Genomic DNA, 17,498 nt, shown 5'->3' on the forward strand with positions numbered 1-17,498 from the left:
GTTGTTTGCTGCAAATAGAGCGGCAGCCTAGAGCACTTTGGTTAAAGGCAGTGGACACTATTGGTAATTACTCAAAATAATTATTGGCATAAAACCTTTCTTGGTGACGAGTAATGGGGAGAGGTTGATGGTATAAAACATTGTGAGAAACGGCTCCGTCTCAAGTGCCATAGTTTTCGAGAAAGAAGTAATTTTCCACGAATTTGATTTCGAGACCTCAGATTTAGAACTTGAGGTCTCGAAATCAACCATCTAAACGCACACAACTTCGTGCGACAAGGGTGTTTTCTTTTTCTTTCACTATTATCTCGCAAGTTCGATAACCGATTGAGCTAAAATTTTCACAGGTTTATTATTGTATGCATATGTTGAGATACACCAACTGTGAAGGCTAGTCTTTGACAATTACCAATAGTGTCCACTACCTTTAAAGGAACGAGGTACCAATATTATAGTACAGGAACATTTAGTGGATAGCCTGACATAGTCAGATAGGGATGTCTGCCGCGGACCCCCGCTGCGTGTAGCGCATGAACCCCCAACAACGAGGCAACATAATGGGCTGAATCAAACATTGTAGGTACCACATGAAACCAAGTGAAAATGGTAAATAACATTGGGAGAGGTTGATAGTATAAAAAATTGTGAGAAACGGCTCCCTTTGAAGTAACGTAGTTTTCGAGAAAGAAGTATTTTTCCTTGAATTTGATTTCGAGACATCAGAATTAGATTTTGAGGTCCCGAAACCAAGCATCTGGAAAGAACACACAACTTCGTGTGACAATGTTGTTTTTTCTTCCATTATTACCTTCCATTATTTTCACAGGTTTGTTATTTTGTGCATATTCTCACTAAGTGAGAAGACCTTTGAACATTACCAATAGTGTCCAGTGTCTTTGTTAAACACCTTTGAGTTAATTTAGAAAAACTGGCAACACAAAGCTGAACTGTGTGGCATTACAAGGTAGAATTATTAAAAATGGTTTAAAAAATTAAACGGATAAAAGACATAAAACAGCATCACCGCAGTGCGGGGTCACATTCTTAACCAACACTGTAAAAAAAAAAACCGTAACATTTACGGTGCTTTACCTGGCAGCTAGAGTGCCAGGTAGAGTGCCGTAAATTTCACAGTGGAGGTTTTGCAAACCACCCCTTTAAGGCACACTTTACAAAAGTTCCACTGTGAAACTTACTGCACTTACCGGGCACCCATAGCTGCCAGGTAAAGCACCGTAAATTGTACGGATTTTTTTTCCAGTGAAGATGGCAACATGACAGTAGGTTTACTACCAGCTGTATGAAACTGCCCTTTCTATTCCATGACATGACTAAAATGAAAGACCCATAAAGTATTATTTTCATTGTATGCAGACTGACACATTGTAATCCGATGAGCAGTGACGGCCCTCTATAAATAACCGTCATCAACGGTCATCTGCTTCTTCGATAACGATTAGAGAAAGAAAACGAGTGAACGATTTTAAAGCTGCTTTTCCTTTTAAAAGATATAATCGTGAAACCTTGTAACCCATTAAAATGGGATAGTGTAAGCATCCACGGCCCAGATTCATAAAGATACTTTAAAGGGTATGTATACTCATTACGGATGGCAATAACTGCTTAGCACAAAAATTTGCTTAGCATGAAATTTCTTCCAGCGGTAAAAACAGGATTACCACTCAAATTTCCATTTGTTGCATATTGCTTGTTACAGGTATTCAGCTGTTGTTTGCTTATCCTGAAAGTCTTGTGGAAATTTGGTTGGTAATCCTGTTTTTATCAAGGCAAAAAAATGTCATGCTAAGCAAATGTTTGTGCTTAGCAGCTCTATGAATTTGGGCCCAGGTTATGAGTTCCTATGGGGATTGTTCTTCCTCCTGCGTGGTGGACACAATGGGAGCGTTCGTTTAGCTTCCCTGGGTCGACCCCTTGTGTGATACTTGTGTGGATCATTATATTCTACTTTTAAAACATCTTTCTAACCATATACATTTCATAACAAAAGGTTTCAAACGCTCGTCCGATCCAAGGCAACGTGTTCATTTAAACAGCTCTATGATGAAATTGGACCCACATATCGCAAGCAACCAATTTATTTGATAATCCAGAAGCAACCATCAAAGACACAAACAACCCTTAAAAAACGGTTTTGTGGATACCCTGTTTCTGCTTAGCAAAAGTCTTCGGTGCTTAGGTTTTAATTGACCGTGGTAGATTCATTAAACCTGTTTGTACAATTATTGTTTGGTAACTCAATTATTAGAATTCATTAATTACTTTTCCATGGAGATTTTCTATGAAATTACGATTAAATTCCAAGCATTTTAAACCGTCGGAAGATCAATTTGCGCAATTTTTTTTAAAGTTTTTTTTTCAAGAAAAAGATATGGATAAAACACAACCTCAAAACAAAGTAACAGGGATTGTAATCATGGGTGAAATTCTTTAGTTTTTTTTAAATCTGACAGCTCAGTGATGAGTTTATCATCATGCCTATGTATATCCTCATTCATTAGTTGTCAAAAGCAGAGAATCGTTTCCTTTATTATAGTGTTTCTTTGGACAGAATTGGCCTCGTATACCAATCAAACTATTTCCGCATGTCGTGAGGCATAGTGCGTACAGCTCTATAACGGAATGTAAATATGAATTTTGACGGAACTGTGATTTTCTTTCCCCATTACAGTCATAACACCGTATTGTAAATCTACTAAATACGCCCGTTAAAGGCACTGGACACTATTGGTAATTACTCAAAAAAGTGTTAGCGCCAAAACCTGCTTGGTAAAGAGCAATAGGAGACTTTGGGACGCAGCAGACTTACCAGGTAAATTTCCATTTTTACGTAGTTATGAGCATGCGCACATTACCGAGAACAAATGGATTTTACCTGGTAAGTCTGCTGCCACCAAGCGTGCCAAAAGTCTCCCATTGGTAAGCTTTTGATAGTATTGTGAGAATATGGCTCCCCTGAAGTAACATAGTTTTATTAGAAATAACTTCATTTGTTTCCAACAAACCCGCATAATCATAATAACATCAGCATTGTATCATTGCACTTTCATTTAAACAACTCCTTTGAAATATGCAGTACCGGCAGAAAACGCCAATTCAATTCAATTGTTACCGTCGCAGTATAGGCTCCTTGGTGATTAGAATATTATAATTAAGTGCCACGACCGGGATTCGAACCCACACTCTTATGACTCAATCAACAGAACTTGAATTCGATGCTCTCACCCGCTAGGAGGCCACGACACTCTAAAACACATTATGACAGCTCAATTTCAAAAATATTTTGATTCTTCTCTTCACCTCTTATTTGACCCTCTGGTATAAACACTTCACATCATTTCAAGTCACTCCCAGTACATGTCAACAACCTGCAGCGTAAACTGAACACTTAGCATGACTCCTTGTTTTCATTATGACACATAATATAGCCTTTATTGATTAGCATTGGCGAAATCAATAGTGTACAAACGTGTGTATGTTAATGAATCGCCGTTTGGTAACTCCTTCATCGGTGGTATCTCCTTCACCAATGAATATATTGTAATAAGGTGAATGCACAGAATACTGAATGGTACGGAATACTTATTGCTCGTTGCAGGAATAGCTTCAGGTTAGTAATGTATATTTAGTGACTCTTTGTTGTTAGGCTGCTGTGTCGTTATTTGGAAGGGTTAGTATTATACTTCTTTAATTTGACTATTATAATATACTTGGTTAGCGGTAACACCATCTGTATCTACTTGCCAGGTAGAGTTTGTTCTAAGAGAACTGTCTTTCTTTATTCTACTACCGCGGAGTAGATTTATCGGGTACTCGGGAGACTTCTCAGTTCTGAAAAGAACTGTCCTGCATTTTAACTATACTACCCGGGCGGAAGGTCACAGTATAGAAAATTGGCTGGGACTACTTTTTAGCTTATATATAGGATCGTAATTAACTGCGCGGAGTCAGTTCTTAAATTGGTCTCAATGTTTCGACTAGCTTGCTCTATAGTCATCGTCAGGAGACTGGATTTATATAGTTCTGTGAAGCCAAGGGTTCTGTGAAGCCAAGGGTTCTCGGAATAGCGAATTTAACCACTATGCTAGCCAAGAAGCCCGTGGAAAGAAGACAAGTAATGAGGTTTTAGTTTAAGGCCCATGTCACACGAGGCAATTTACGGGCAACCAGTTCCAGGCAATCTCCAAGAAAAAAAGCCATTCTCATTTGAGTGTTAACATTTTTCTTTTGTGGATCGTAAGGGTCATGTCACACGGGGCAATTTACAGGCAACCAGTTCCAGGCAATCTCAAAGAAGAAAAGGCATTCACATTTTAATGTTCACATACTTTTTGGGGGATCATAAGACATTTTAATTACTCATGTGCTATCAATGTGGTCTCGTAGCATGCACTGCGGTTGGTTACCTCCAAGTTGCCTGGAAAAGTTGCCTCGTGCGACAAGGCCCTAAGAAGTGGGAGGGAAACCCAACCCAATCAAAAATTACAGAGACTTAAAAACCCAATCAAAACGGATAATTTGATTTCCAAATCCCTGGGATTCGCAACAGGATGCTGCAGGCTGATGAGGAGAGGTTATATACCCCTTACGCCAACCACACCATCACCCAAAACTTGACATAATATTGAAAGGTGTCTGGGTGGATTTCACAAAGAGTTTATAGGACTAGTCTTATCTCGAGTTAGGACCAGTTACTCGTCCTAACTTAGGACTATCCATGCAATTTGTATATCTCCTAGGACTAGTTCTAAGTTAGTCCTAACTTTGTGAAACCGACCCCTGGTATCCTTTAAGTATTTTGCTCAGGGGAAAATACATGCGTAACAGCTTAATTTTGGGACTGGTCCCAGTACTTTATTTTCATCAGTAAGCTTGAATGTCCTATAGCCTGGATAAGCAATCGAGTATCAACCCGGTGGGCCATGTCTCTAACATGCATTTCATATTTGTCCAATTTCTTCCGCTTACAAGTTCAAGGATTATTATTGCATTATTATCACAGAAGTGGTTTTTGATATCAATAAAGTCTCAATGTTGTTGTTTTTCCCTCACGGGGGTTATGTTTAGCGATGAGGGTTTGTGGTCGATTTTCCCTGTATAAATGTACCAGGAAAAACATGCTATTCATTGCGGCCATAATATCACATCTGTTAACACAATCATTCAAAACGGTGGAATGTTAAAGACAACGTCTTTTCACACATGAACGTGTACCATACTACGTGTATTGTGCATATTACTCTCAAAATACGTTCAAACACACCATGCGTGACTTTCTCATTGCCACACGAGGTCTTGTCTTAAAGGCAAATAATACATTTGGTTTTATGAACCGTTCGTTTGTTTTAGTCTTTTAAATGTAGATTAATACAATGAAGTAACATGTGAAAATTTCATTCCAAAAAGTGGTCGCGTAACCTGTTTAAGGGCAGTGGACACTATTGGTAATAACTCAAATATTTATCAGCATAAAACCTTACTTGATTGGGGAGCTGTTGATAGTAAAGAACGTCGTGAGAAACGGCTCCCACTGAAAGAGGAAGAAGTAATTTTCCACGAATTTGATTTCGAGACCTCAGATTTAGAATTTGAGGTCTCGAAATCAACCAACTGAATTCTGAAAGCACACAACTTCGTGGGACAAGGGTGTACTGTTTTTTCTTTCATTATTATCTCGCAACTCAGACGACCAATTAAGCTCAAATTTTCACAAGTTTGTTTTTTTATGCATATGTTGAGATACACCAAGTGAGAAGACTGGTCTTTGACAATTACCAATAGTGTCCAGTGTCTTTAAAGTGAAATTCTAATGTTCACTTGTTAGTTTTATTGTTTATGTCCACAATTAAAGCAATCAAACGGTTTTAAAAACGAAAGGCACACCTTGCCTTTAAAAATACATCGGGGAAATCGGTGGGAAACTAATATAATTTAATACCACTGCAAAAACGTTGGTCAAATCATTTGTTGGGCAAAGTAACTTCAACAATTATTGGTCGATAATTGCCCAACAAAACCAATAATTGGTGTTGTTGGGCAAACATTTTGTTTGCCAATTTTTTTTTTTAAGTGGAACTAAAGTTGGGCAAGTGTTGGGCAAATAATTAGTAATCTGAATTTATCATAACTGTTGGTTACACTTTTGCTTATTTATTGGGCAACTTTTTTGGTAATTTTAATTAAATTCGATTGTTGGTAAAAGTGATGCACATTAGTTGGTCAAAATCATCCGATCATGCGCACTACGATCAAAAAGTTGGGCAAGGTATAACAAAAAACATATATTTCCAACATGGCGAGTGGCGGAGTGGCTGTGACGAGCGGGGTTTTCCAGTAGATATAGATCAAATTTGAAGGTTAGTTTTTAACTGAATATGAAGTTGTGTTTTCTATTCAGTCGTACATAGTCGTGACAGTTGCAGAGGGAGCAACAAAGTGACACTACTGTTTAATTGGTTTTAGTTTCAGTTCTATCATGCCATTATGTGCAACGCCGGTTGTGGCATGTATGCGTGTGCTTGCGCTGCAACTGTCACGACTGTGTACAAACTGTATTTAGTTTAAAACCAACCTTCCATAGCATCTACAAACCACTGAGCACCCTCTCGATTTTGAGAGAGATGCCAAGGTCACATCTCACTACCGTTTGCCATCGTGGAAAAGATATTTTCTATGCCTGGTTGTATGACGTATCACAAAAGAAACTGTACATCAAAGGGTTAAATATATTCACCATTTGTTGGATAACACCGAAAAAGGTTAATTCATTAATAAAATCATCGCCAAATAAGTGGGTTATTGATAATGTATTAAATACCCGAGAAAATGGGTAAAAAAAAAATTACCCAACTGTTGGTTACCAAAATATACCCAACTATTGATTACCCAATTAATAATTATTAATTATTTGGCAATCAGAGTGCCTAACTTTGATGGGTAATATTTTGCCCAAAAGTTGGAGGAATTCACTATTCGCCCTTAATTGGGTAAAAAGTTGGGAATTTGTTTACCTAATTTTTTTACAGTGTAGGACGTATATTTATTTTAAACCAAATTAAATGTTGGTCTACTTCCTCGCTTCGGACTAGCTGTTCAAACACGATTCATAATTATGATTACGAAACCAATTTTCCTTAAATATTTATATTGATGAACTAAAACACAGTTATGATTAACGATAAACCACCGAAAGTGCATAAATTATGATAATATTTGACGTGGCTGTTGATGCTGTTTTTTATTTATAAATACAACAATATTTATTATCTTAGTTTTTTGTGTATTTCATGCAGCATGTACGATTTAAAAATTGAAAGTGGTTGATGCGGCATATTGATATTCTTCTGATTGCTTAATAATGAAACTATGAGCGTGTGTCGGATTTAACGCATCGCGAAGCACACTACGTGAATTACGGCCTCGTATCGCATTATTCCACGTTAATGCATTATGTTCATTTACTGAAGACGTCAATACTATGCTCTATACAGCAGCGGAAGATCAGCGCTATAAACCCCAAGTTAGACTTTATTCAAGTCGGATCCAGTGTGTGGCCCATGTGTAGAGAGGCATCGAGAAGGGCGCAATTGATTTTATAATAGCAATTGGCTTGAGTCAAGTCTAACCCACCAGCGGCTTCGATCATGCTCTGATCAAACTGCATGCATTAGTCGACGGTCATTGACAGCTTGTGGGTGGGGAAGGTGGGTCAACGTAGACTCGCAGTAAGTCCGTTCGCAGCAAGGGCCCGCAAAGTGTTGACGATGACAGATGTTGATGTATAGTTGATATGTCATCTCACACAAATGTATTTAACAATTGAGTGCTTCTCGTCATAGCGTTTCTGTAGTTTGGGTTTTTGAGTTTGTAACAGGTGAAGTGCAATAGACCTTTATCACGCTGTCACCATTGGTCATGTTCCCTGTTTCCATAACAGTAATACAGACTGGCTAACATTCATTGCGCAAACATGGCACCAGACTATTATTTCGTCCAACCTCAGTTTGGTTACCATGAGTTGGAATGGAGTAAAATAAAGTTGGCCACACCGTGAAAAAGGTGCAATATACACGAACACCTCTAGTGATCTTGTTGTTGTTGTAGTTGTCCTTTTTCTTCTTCATCTTTTGTCCCTAAAGCTCACGAGTGGCTAAATTTCCCACAATAGTCTTTGGAGAAACGGACGGGAAAAGGTGCATTCATTCATGGGTCCTTGTGTTATTGTACTAAACTGTTTGTGGGTCATTTCATGGTTCATTCATTGGGTAATCAAAATAAAGACAGGACATCCGTTACCTTTCTGTTGTTTGGTTTTTACGTTATAGTCTCCTTGACTGCATCCACTTGTGCTTTATAAACATGACTACCTGGAATTAGAAACACAAGTGCACAAACCGATTTATTTTCCAAACTAACTCTTAATGAGTATATTTTACCACCAAATGAATGCCAGAAGGAACATACATTTGATTTATCCATTTAAAGAGAAAGTGTACCTTTTGTTTTGTTTTTTTAAGCTGCGTGATTGTTTTAATCCTATAGAAATAATATAAGTAAATACAATAAAACTAACGTGTGAAAGTTTTATTTCAAAAGGTATAGACCGTATCGAAAACACCTTTTTTTGCTATGAAAGTCGCCAGCGTGTAGGTCAAACCGTATGCGCGCACACACGCACACGCACACGCCCACAGACGACATCTTGTACGGCAGATATTTGAACGGTGACGTCATATTCAATACGGTTTATAGTCTGCTCGTTTTTGAGAAAACTCCGGAGCGATTATATCCACACAGGAATAATAATCCGTAATTTGCATACACATTCTGAGAAACGTACCTGACGGTGACGCTTCTCACATTCAAATTTCGGGGATTACAAAATATTTGTGTATTGCCACTAATTTTAAGAGTTTGAAGCACATAGCATATATTTAGAGGTATATTATTAGAGGTCATCGTCATTAGTATCTCAAAGATATGACGTTGACCCCCACTCCCCCCCCCACCCACCCCCACCCCGCTTTATCTGACGCCATGACAGCTTATGTGAAAATGCCTGCTTTCCTGCACAACGTTATTATATAATAGAAAGTTCCTCAATCGTTTTGAGAGAATTAACCAATTAACGTTGTAGACATACTTGGGGATATTGGCCATTCCACACTGCGTTGAGATTGTTGTCTCTGTGTGTGGGATGCATTGTCAACTTTGGCGTGTACTTGAAAACTTTATCCCATGTTTAAAATCTCAAACCTGAGAGCATTTAACAAATCTCGGCTTGGGCCCCCTTGTTCCCGATAGGACTCCCTTAAGTTATTTTGAAACCGTACTTTGGGTGGAGAAGGGGCTTCTATTAATTTTTGAGCCCCAACAAAGCCGAAGCGGAATCAATTTGACGGATGAGAGGGTCTTTAAATGGTATTAAACAATTAGCCTCCATTTTGTTTTGTTGTATACATACGTCAAAGTGCTAACCAACACGTCTAGGGGGGTTGGGGCTTCATATGATGTTAATTTATTGGCAATGTAATTGGGGAAAGTTTGTTTTACCTTTGTATTTGGTTGCCTTGGTTTTTGTGTTAATTGGTTTTGTTTTTTTACAGTAAAATGTAACACTCATAACTGCAAAGCGAAACAACAAATTCATGCAAGTTTCAAAAATTGAGAAGTCAAACACAAAACCATTCGTGTGGCTATTTTAGATCAAGTTGCACAACAACGGGCATAATTCAAGCACAGACACTTAGAATCGCTTATCAAGAACAACGCTAAGCTAAAACACCATGTCAAAAGTATACATCTGTAGCGCATGGTATCCTGCTTTTTTTTGTTAAGAAATCTGCTTGAGTTATGAAATAGGGCCCAGATGACATCATCCCAGCTCAAACTAAGCATTTTAAAGTTTCAACCAGATAAATGTCTTCAAGAGGAAAAACATAAGTTTAAAAAAAAAACACTGGTTAATTACATTCCATTAGTACGGAGCTATATAAGGTTTAAAATACTTTTGTAAAAAGCAACACATACACCAGACTCGGGTTACCAACGTGATATAGTGTGATTGGATTACAACTTCCTGCAGGATACCTGTTCCCTTCCTGTTGTTCTTCAATTTACAACAAACAGTAGCCCACCTCAACAGGATGACAGCAAATATAGCTCTGGTGTTTTCCGCTGTGTCTTGTTTTACTTGTGTTCCTTAAGGTTGGGGGGGGGGGGGCTGACCAGAATAATGTTGTCACAGTCTGACAGCGTTCCTGTCAGTTTGCGGGTAACTTTCAAGTTTTGAATTACATTGGCATACTGTACGTTAAAGCTCCAAGTGGTAGCATGGTGTGTGACAGTATACATTATCAATGCAATAAAGAAGAGTTTAAAAACAGCGCACCAACTGTCACTTTTCCCAAGGGTATTTAACCGAAAATCGAATTAAAGTAGGAATTTTATCATGACTCTGTATAGTATAAAGCGTTGGGAAACATACAAAATGTATCAGTTGCTATTCAAAAAGTTATCATTTACTCCTAAATATTCGCATTCACTGTGCACAAATCATGTTTAGGCTTAAAATACTTGGTTATTCAAAATTACTGTACGAAATCGTTCCCTCTAGGCAGGTGTATTATAACACAGAAGTTTGAGTTCTTGGCATTGCTTTCTGTGTCACACTGCCGTGATTTGGCTCATTATAATACAATGTATGATCAATAATGAAGTATAAGTAGGGTCTTCCCGTTACAATCTGGCCGTCCGGTGTTTTTAGCCTACGGTGGAAATACGCCCTTTCCCCCGGTCGCTCGGTTCGGGGGAAGTTGGCACGGACAACGCCTCCGCGCAAAAAGTTGTGTTCTTGCCCCAAACTCTATAAATATTAAACTTGGTGAAGAGCACTGTGAGAGAGCAGATGGTTTTATAAAAACATTATTAGAAACGACCCCCTTCGAAGTGGTTTTAGAGAAAGGGGTTATTTCTTAGCCTAAAAATTGAATCCGAAAAATGCTTAAGGCATGAAACCTTTCTATAAGGCATCTATAAAGGAAGCAGTTCTGTGCAACAGTTGGGTGTTTTTTCTTTTATTTTTGTTGTGTAACTTCCGATGACCAACTGATCCCTAAATATGTTTGGATATACCAAGAGAGAATACTGGTCTTTAAAGGCAGTGGACACTATTTGTAATTACTCAAAATAATTATTAGCATAAAACCTTTCTTGGTGACGAGTATTGGGGAGAGGTTGGTAGTATAAAACATTGTGAGAAAGGGCTCCCTCTGAAGTAGAGTAGTTTTCGAGAAAGAAGTAATTTTCCACGAATTTGATTTCGAGACCTCAAATTCTAAACTTTAAACGAAATCAAGCATCTGAAAGCAACTCCGACGACCAATCGAGCTCAAATTTTCACAGCTTTGTGAATTTATGCATATGTTGAGAAACAGCAAGTGAGAAGACTGGTTTTTGACATTTACCAATAGCGTCCACTGGCTTTAAGTATACCGTGGTGTGTAAAATGTAGGCCTATACCTTTTGGTTTTTGTGAACACACGACCCTTTTGGTGCGGACTTCAAGCCGGAGTCCTGCATGACAGTACATATGGCCATGTATTAATAAATCATTAGGAAATCCTGTAAAACTTTAAAGGCAGCGGACACTATTGGTAATTGTCAAAGAATAGCCTTCACAGTTGGTGTATCTCAACATATGCATAAAATAACTAAACTGTAAAAATTTGAGCTCAATCGGTCATCAAAATTGCGAGATAATAATGAAAGAAGAAAACACCCTTGTCACACGAAGTTGTGTGCATTTAGATGGTTGATTTCGAGACCTCAAATTCTAAACTTGAGGTCTCGAAATCAAATTCGTGGAAAACTACTTCTTTCTCGAAAACTATGGCACTTCAGAGGGAGCTGTTTCTCACAACGTTTTATACCAACAACCTCTCCCCATTACTCGTCACCAAGAAAGGTTTTATGCTAATCATTATTTTGAGTAATTACCAATAGTGTCCACTGCCTTTAATTAATTAAATGTAGGCACGAATAATAAACTTTTCCGAATTATAACTAATAAAACGTTGACAAAGCTGTTTACAATAGCCTGATTAAAGCTCAAAGAAAAAAAAAAACACTTTTGGAAATAATTTGTGTATATAAACTATTTCACAAATGCTGTCTACGCACAAGGAACTCGGAGACGTTATGTGAGTAAAACGCACTATCCCTATATTCAAGAAAATGTAACGTCGAGTACAGATACGCCTTGTCGTGCACAGAGAGCGGATGGGAAAATAATTCGTGTCCAAACGGTTACACAAGACCGAGTTGTATAGGTTTCGGGAGTGTTGTCAAAAACGACAGGACGTGTGTGCTCCAAGAGAGCTTTTGAAAAACAAAGTTAACTGACAATAAGTTTCACTTTGTTTTTAGTTCTATTTTGTATATTTCTCTTTCAAAGAACCGGCCTTGACAAGAGAAGTTTCGAATCTTAAATATGGGTGGCCATACTCGGCAAAGACAACACCAGTTTTCCGCTGTTGTAGTTCTCGTTCTACTATCAACACAGTGTTGCTCACAAGGTAAGTTAAGTCAAGTTGTATTTAAAGGCACTTGACACTTGTGGTTATTACTCCAAAATATGTTGGCATAAAAACTTACTTGGTAACGAGCAATTGAGAGATCTGCTGTTGATAGGGGATATTAAACATTGTGAGAAACGGCTCCCTCTAAAGAAACGTAGTTTTTGAGAAAGAAGTAGTTTCTCACAAACATATTTGAATTTAATTCGAGACCTCAGCTGAGGTATCAAATTCAAAACATCTGAAAGCACACAAGTTCTGCGACAAGGGTGCTTCATTTTTCATTATTCTCTCGCACCTTCGACGACCAGTTGAGTTCAAATTTGTACAAGTTTGTTATTTTATGCATAATGTTGAGACACACCAATTGGGAAGACTGGTCTTTGACAAAATCTTCTAAACTTTTACAACCATGCTACAATTTATTACTCTCTTGTGAAAGGGGCTTTACACACGTCCACTCACACACAACGGTTTTCGTTGTTTCACACAATGAGTGACAACAAACGAATACAGAATACATTGAAAATCGAAAGACTTTACAAATTTATTAAGGGGAAGTACTTTCTATTAATATTATTCCTGGTTTTGCTTGCCTTTTCTAACCAAAACAATGACTGTTTACACCACATTTGATGTTAAAGGCAGTGGACACTATTTGTAATTGTCAAAGACTAGCCTTCACAGTTGGTGTATCTCAACATACGCATAAAATAACTAACCTGTGAAAATTTGAGCTCAATCGGTCATCAAAGTTGCGAGATAGAAAATGAAAGAACAAATCACACTTTCACACGAAGTTGTGTGCGTTTAGATGGTTGATTTCGAGACCTCAAGTTCTAAACTTGAGGCCTCGAAATCAAATTCGTGGAAAATTGCTTCTTTCTCGAAAACTATGGCACTTCAGAGGGAGCCGTTTCTCACATTGTTTTATACCATCAACATCTCGCCATTACTCGTCGACAAGATAGGTTTTATGCTAATAATTATTTTTTAGTAATTACCAATAGTGTCCACTGCCTTTAATATAATTTGACCTCCTTTTTGGAGACAGAATTGAGATATGGTACAAATTTCTGCTTAGCAAAACCAAGCTGGAAACCAGTTACAGTATGCACGTGAATGGTAATTTAGGTGATAACAATGTATTAGATAAGCAAATGTGTGTTATGATTTAATAGCTGTTTTCTGTGCTTAAGCATTATTATGATATGAAGTCTACGGGTACGCAAGGTTGACTATTGGGTTTGCCCTGGTACTTGCTTCCTAATTTGAAAGATACTTCATTGATTTCAATTTTGAATTTTTGGTTTGTCAAACAGTAACAGAAACAGTACCCAAAGAGCCGTCGGAATTGGAAGATAATGTATGCTCTGGAGGGAGGACTTGCGGGGACTGTACTGCCATTGATCCCACATGTGGCTGGTGTGCACAACAGGTTAGTGGTGGTTAGTTGGTTACTTATTCCAACGTGTACACACAGCGGGTTGGTTAGTTGGTTACTTATTCCAATGTGGCTGGTGCGCACAGCGGATTAGTGGTTAGTTGGTTACTTATTCCAACGTGTGCATGCACATAGTATGAAGAGTAAGTTTAGCACTTATTCCAATGTGGCTAGTGCGCACAACGGGTTAGTAGTTAGCCTAAATAGTTACTAAGATCCAACATTTTGGTTGGTGCGCACAGCAGGTAAGTTGTGAGTTACTTATTCCAACATTTGTCAAAGTTGACACAGAAATGGGTTAAACTCGATCCTAGCTATAATTCCATTTTCCTTAACCCCAACCTGACCGGAAACTGGTCAGCTCCTACAGTGCTTCCAGCCTCAAGGTGGTGCGGCCAACAGGACTTGCGCGTACGGGGTAAAAACATAAATCAATTTTGTTTACTTTCAGAAAGACAAGACAAGTGACCGTTGTTCTTTGAGAGAGAAGCTTGCTTTTCGTTTGACTCTCTTCTTTTTCCTAACTATAAGTCTTTGTTTTTGTTTGAACACAATGCCCATAGTGTGTCAACCACACAATGTGTATGCTGATTACGTCACTTCCTGCCAAGGTCATCTTATAACTTCCAGTTTAAGTGACCATGGAGGTTTTCCTTCCTCAATGGTGTAATATTTAAAACATGAACCTAGTGTTTGTTGTTCACATTCAATTATAAATGGACATAGTATTTTTCGTTTCAGTTATCAAAATAACAAACCACATGGAAAACTGACTGGGTAAATTTTAAAGGTACATTGCAGAATTGGCTTTGTTAACAAAACAGTTGCTGTCAGTGTGAGCACTTTATGCAATCTACCATATACATAAACTGACAAACCTGTAGAAGTTTGAGATCGATCGGCCATCTGGGTCACGAGCAAATAGTGAAAAACCGATTACATATTTTGCATGACACCGATGCAAAACAAAATTAATAAAACGCTCACTGAGAAATAACGCGAAATTAGATTATTTATTTCTCATCAAGTATGACGTATTATCAAGATATTCAACACAATGGACCTATAGTGTTGTTCGTTGACATTTAGTTTCTTAGATAGTTGCAGATTGTACATTTTGAAGTTTGTGTGAATATACTATTAGAGGGTTTTTATAGTCAATAAAGCTAATACCATTTCAGTTGCAACATTTTCAACAATCATTTGTTCTTTTCAGGGTTATACTGAAGATACCGGCTTCCTAAGATGTGATCTACTTCAGAACTTAATCAACAAAACATGCCTCGATATTACCTACCCAGTCAGCAGTGTCGGCATAGAAGAGGTTTGTATTATTGGTTAGATCTTTGTTTATGGGCATTTATATTTTAGTTTCAAATTCATTCACATGCGAAGCCGCATTCTTTCTCTATTTTTGACCCATGAGGGCGCTATACACAAAGAGCAGACATGAGGTTCATCACCACAGACACAATTATAACAACAGTACTGCTATGTAGAACAACAATAAATTGATATAATAAGGTTTGCAGTAACACCATGTACTCATAATATCTAATTGAGATGGTGCGGTTCTCAGATTATCATTACATGGTGTTAAACCTTAGGCATCAATACCGCATTTCCACCATGAAAAGTTACAAATCCTACTTAACAATAAATAATTGTACGGTGTCCGATTACTTTCATCTGTGTTTGTAGAATGAAGAGCTAAGAGATGCAGATCCAGTTCTAGGTGATCCTGTCCAAGTTGCACCCCAGAAAATCAGACTGAAACTACGACCTGGTAGGTATGACCTTTAGATATGACCTTTAGATATGACCTCAAACTAAGTTTGTTCGATGATACAGACCGCTGGTCGGTAAACAATATTACAAAACGATTCCCAAGGAAGCACAAAGAACTGACCCCCATCCGGGTGGGTCTGCATCGCAATGATTTCAATGTCAACAGCGCTGTTTATCACTTCACTATGGGTATACAACATGCCACATTCCATTTAAAGGGAAGGGAACAATTTTGGTAATTACTCAAAACAAATATTAACTTAAAAACTGACTTGGTAACGAGCATTGGAGAGCTGTTGATAATGAAACGTTGTGGGAAACAAATCCCTCTGAAGTAACGTAGTTTTTGAGAAAGAGGTTATTTCTCACTAAAATAATAAAAGACAAGGGTTTTTTTTCTTTCATCATTTTCTCGCAACTTCGATGACTAATTGAGCCCAAATTTTCACAGGCTTGTTATTTTCTGGTTATGATGGGATACATCAAGTGAGAAGACTGGTCTTTGACAATAACCAAGTCTGTACCCTCTCTTTAACTGGGATTAATTTTTCAATGTATCAATTTATGGGGGTGCATTCCATTCAACTTGGGTTGATTTTATTGTTTTATTTCTGCCCGTCACTTTACAGGTCAAAGTGTGAATCTGAGTGTATCTGTGCGCCAGGCAAGGGATTACCCGGTGGACCTCTATTACGTCATGGATTTAAGCGGATCCATGAAAGATGATTTAGAAAATCTCAAGCAGTTAGCAAATACACTAGGTACGTGTTGACTCTAATTTAAAATCAATTTTGATCGATGTGTCCTGACTCAATTAGGGTCAGACAAAACCAAAATCTTTGTATAACTTTTTGAACTTTTTGTAATAATAAAAAAAGCAACGCCATTTTGTGGTTTATTTTTGTACCATAGACCTTATCGCAAAGAAGCGATAAGGAATGAGGTGCATGTCGGTCTAGCTAGCGATCAAGTTTGGTCGCTAGCTAGACCAGCATGCACCTCATTCAACAGTTGGCGCTTGCACACGGGTATTTTGTGAAAAGGTCTATGGCACTTGAATAAACTAATGTTTATTGAACACTTAGTAGTGTAGTTTAAACTGATACGCCCGTCGGACATGACGTCACAAGCGGGTACTGACAATCAATGGTCAGCCATTTTGAAATTTGATTGGTAACACCCAGGGAATGATTTGCAAACGGTGCGGTCAAGATTGGGCATTGGGTCAAAACATAATGGCCCTGTATATTTGTTTCTATTGTTTTGTTTTTGAAAGCATTTTCTTTTTTGAATTGTTTCATATACAGCCGAGGAGATGGGGGAAATTACGAGAAACTTCCGACTTGGTTTTGGCTCCTTCGTCGAGAAAACGTTATCACCCTTTGTAAATACTGCTCCTAGCAGGTAAGTGTTGGATTCCTTCATTAATTCAAAAACAGCTTTATAATATATAGAATGTTTGGTGTATTTTTAGTTTCAACGTGGAAACTCACTGATTTTAAAGTTCATACCAGATATATCATCCGCAGAAAAAAATGTCCCACTGAACTGGGTATCGGTCTCAGTTAATGGGAGACTTTGGGACGCTAGGTGGCAGCAGACTTACCAGGTAAATTGCAATTGTTTACGTAGTTCTGAGCTTGCGCACATGACCGAGAACAATGGATTTTACC

General features: G+C 38.1%; 1 protein-coding gene across 1 annotated transcript in view; it reads left to right on the forward strand.

Annotated features, from left to right (window-relative positions):
* Positions 1 to 17,498, forward strand: part of LOC117299845 (integrin beta-1-like) — a 40,997-nt gene that overhangs the window by 10,206 nt on the left and 13,293 nt on the right. Inside the window, exons 2-7 of the mRNA XM_033783393.1 lie at positions 12,473 to 12,593; positions 13,916 to 14,031; positions 15,254 to 15,361; positions 15,739 to 15,823; positions 16,455 to 16,586; positions 17,133 to 17,229. Coding sequence (XP_033639284.1) covers positions 12,509 to 12,593; positions 13,916 to 14,031; positions 15,254 to 15,361; positions 15,739 to 15,823; positions 16,455 to 16,586; positions 17,133 to 17,229 — 623 coding nt within the window. The 5' untranslated portion in view covers positions 12,473 to 12,508. The remainder of the gene's footprint in view (positions 1 to 12,472; positions 12,594 to 13,915; positions 14,032 to 15,253; positions 15,362 to 15,738; positions 15,824 to 16,454; positions 16,587 to 17,132; positions 17,230 to 17,498) is intronic.

This window comes from Asterias rubens, chromosome 15 (genome assembly GCF_902459465.1).
Source record: "Asterias rubens chromosome 15, eAstRub1.3, whole genome shotgun sequence".
Lineage (NCBI taxonomy): Eukaryota > Metazoa > Echinodermata > Asteroidea > Forcipulatida > Asteriidae > Asterias > Asterias rubens.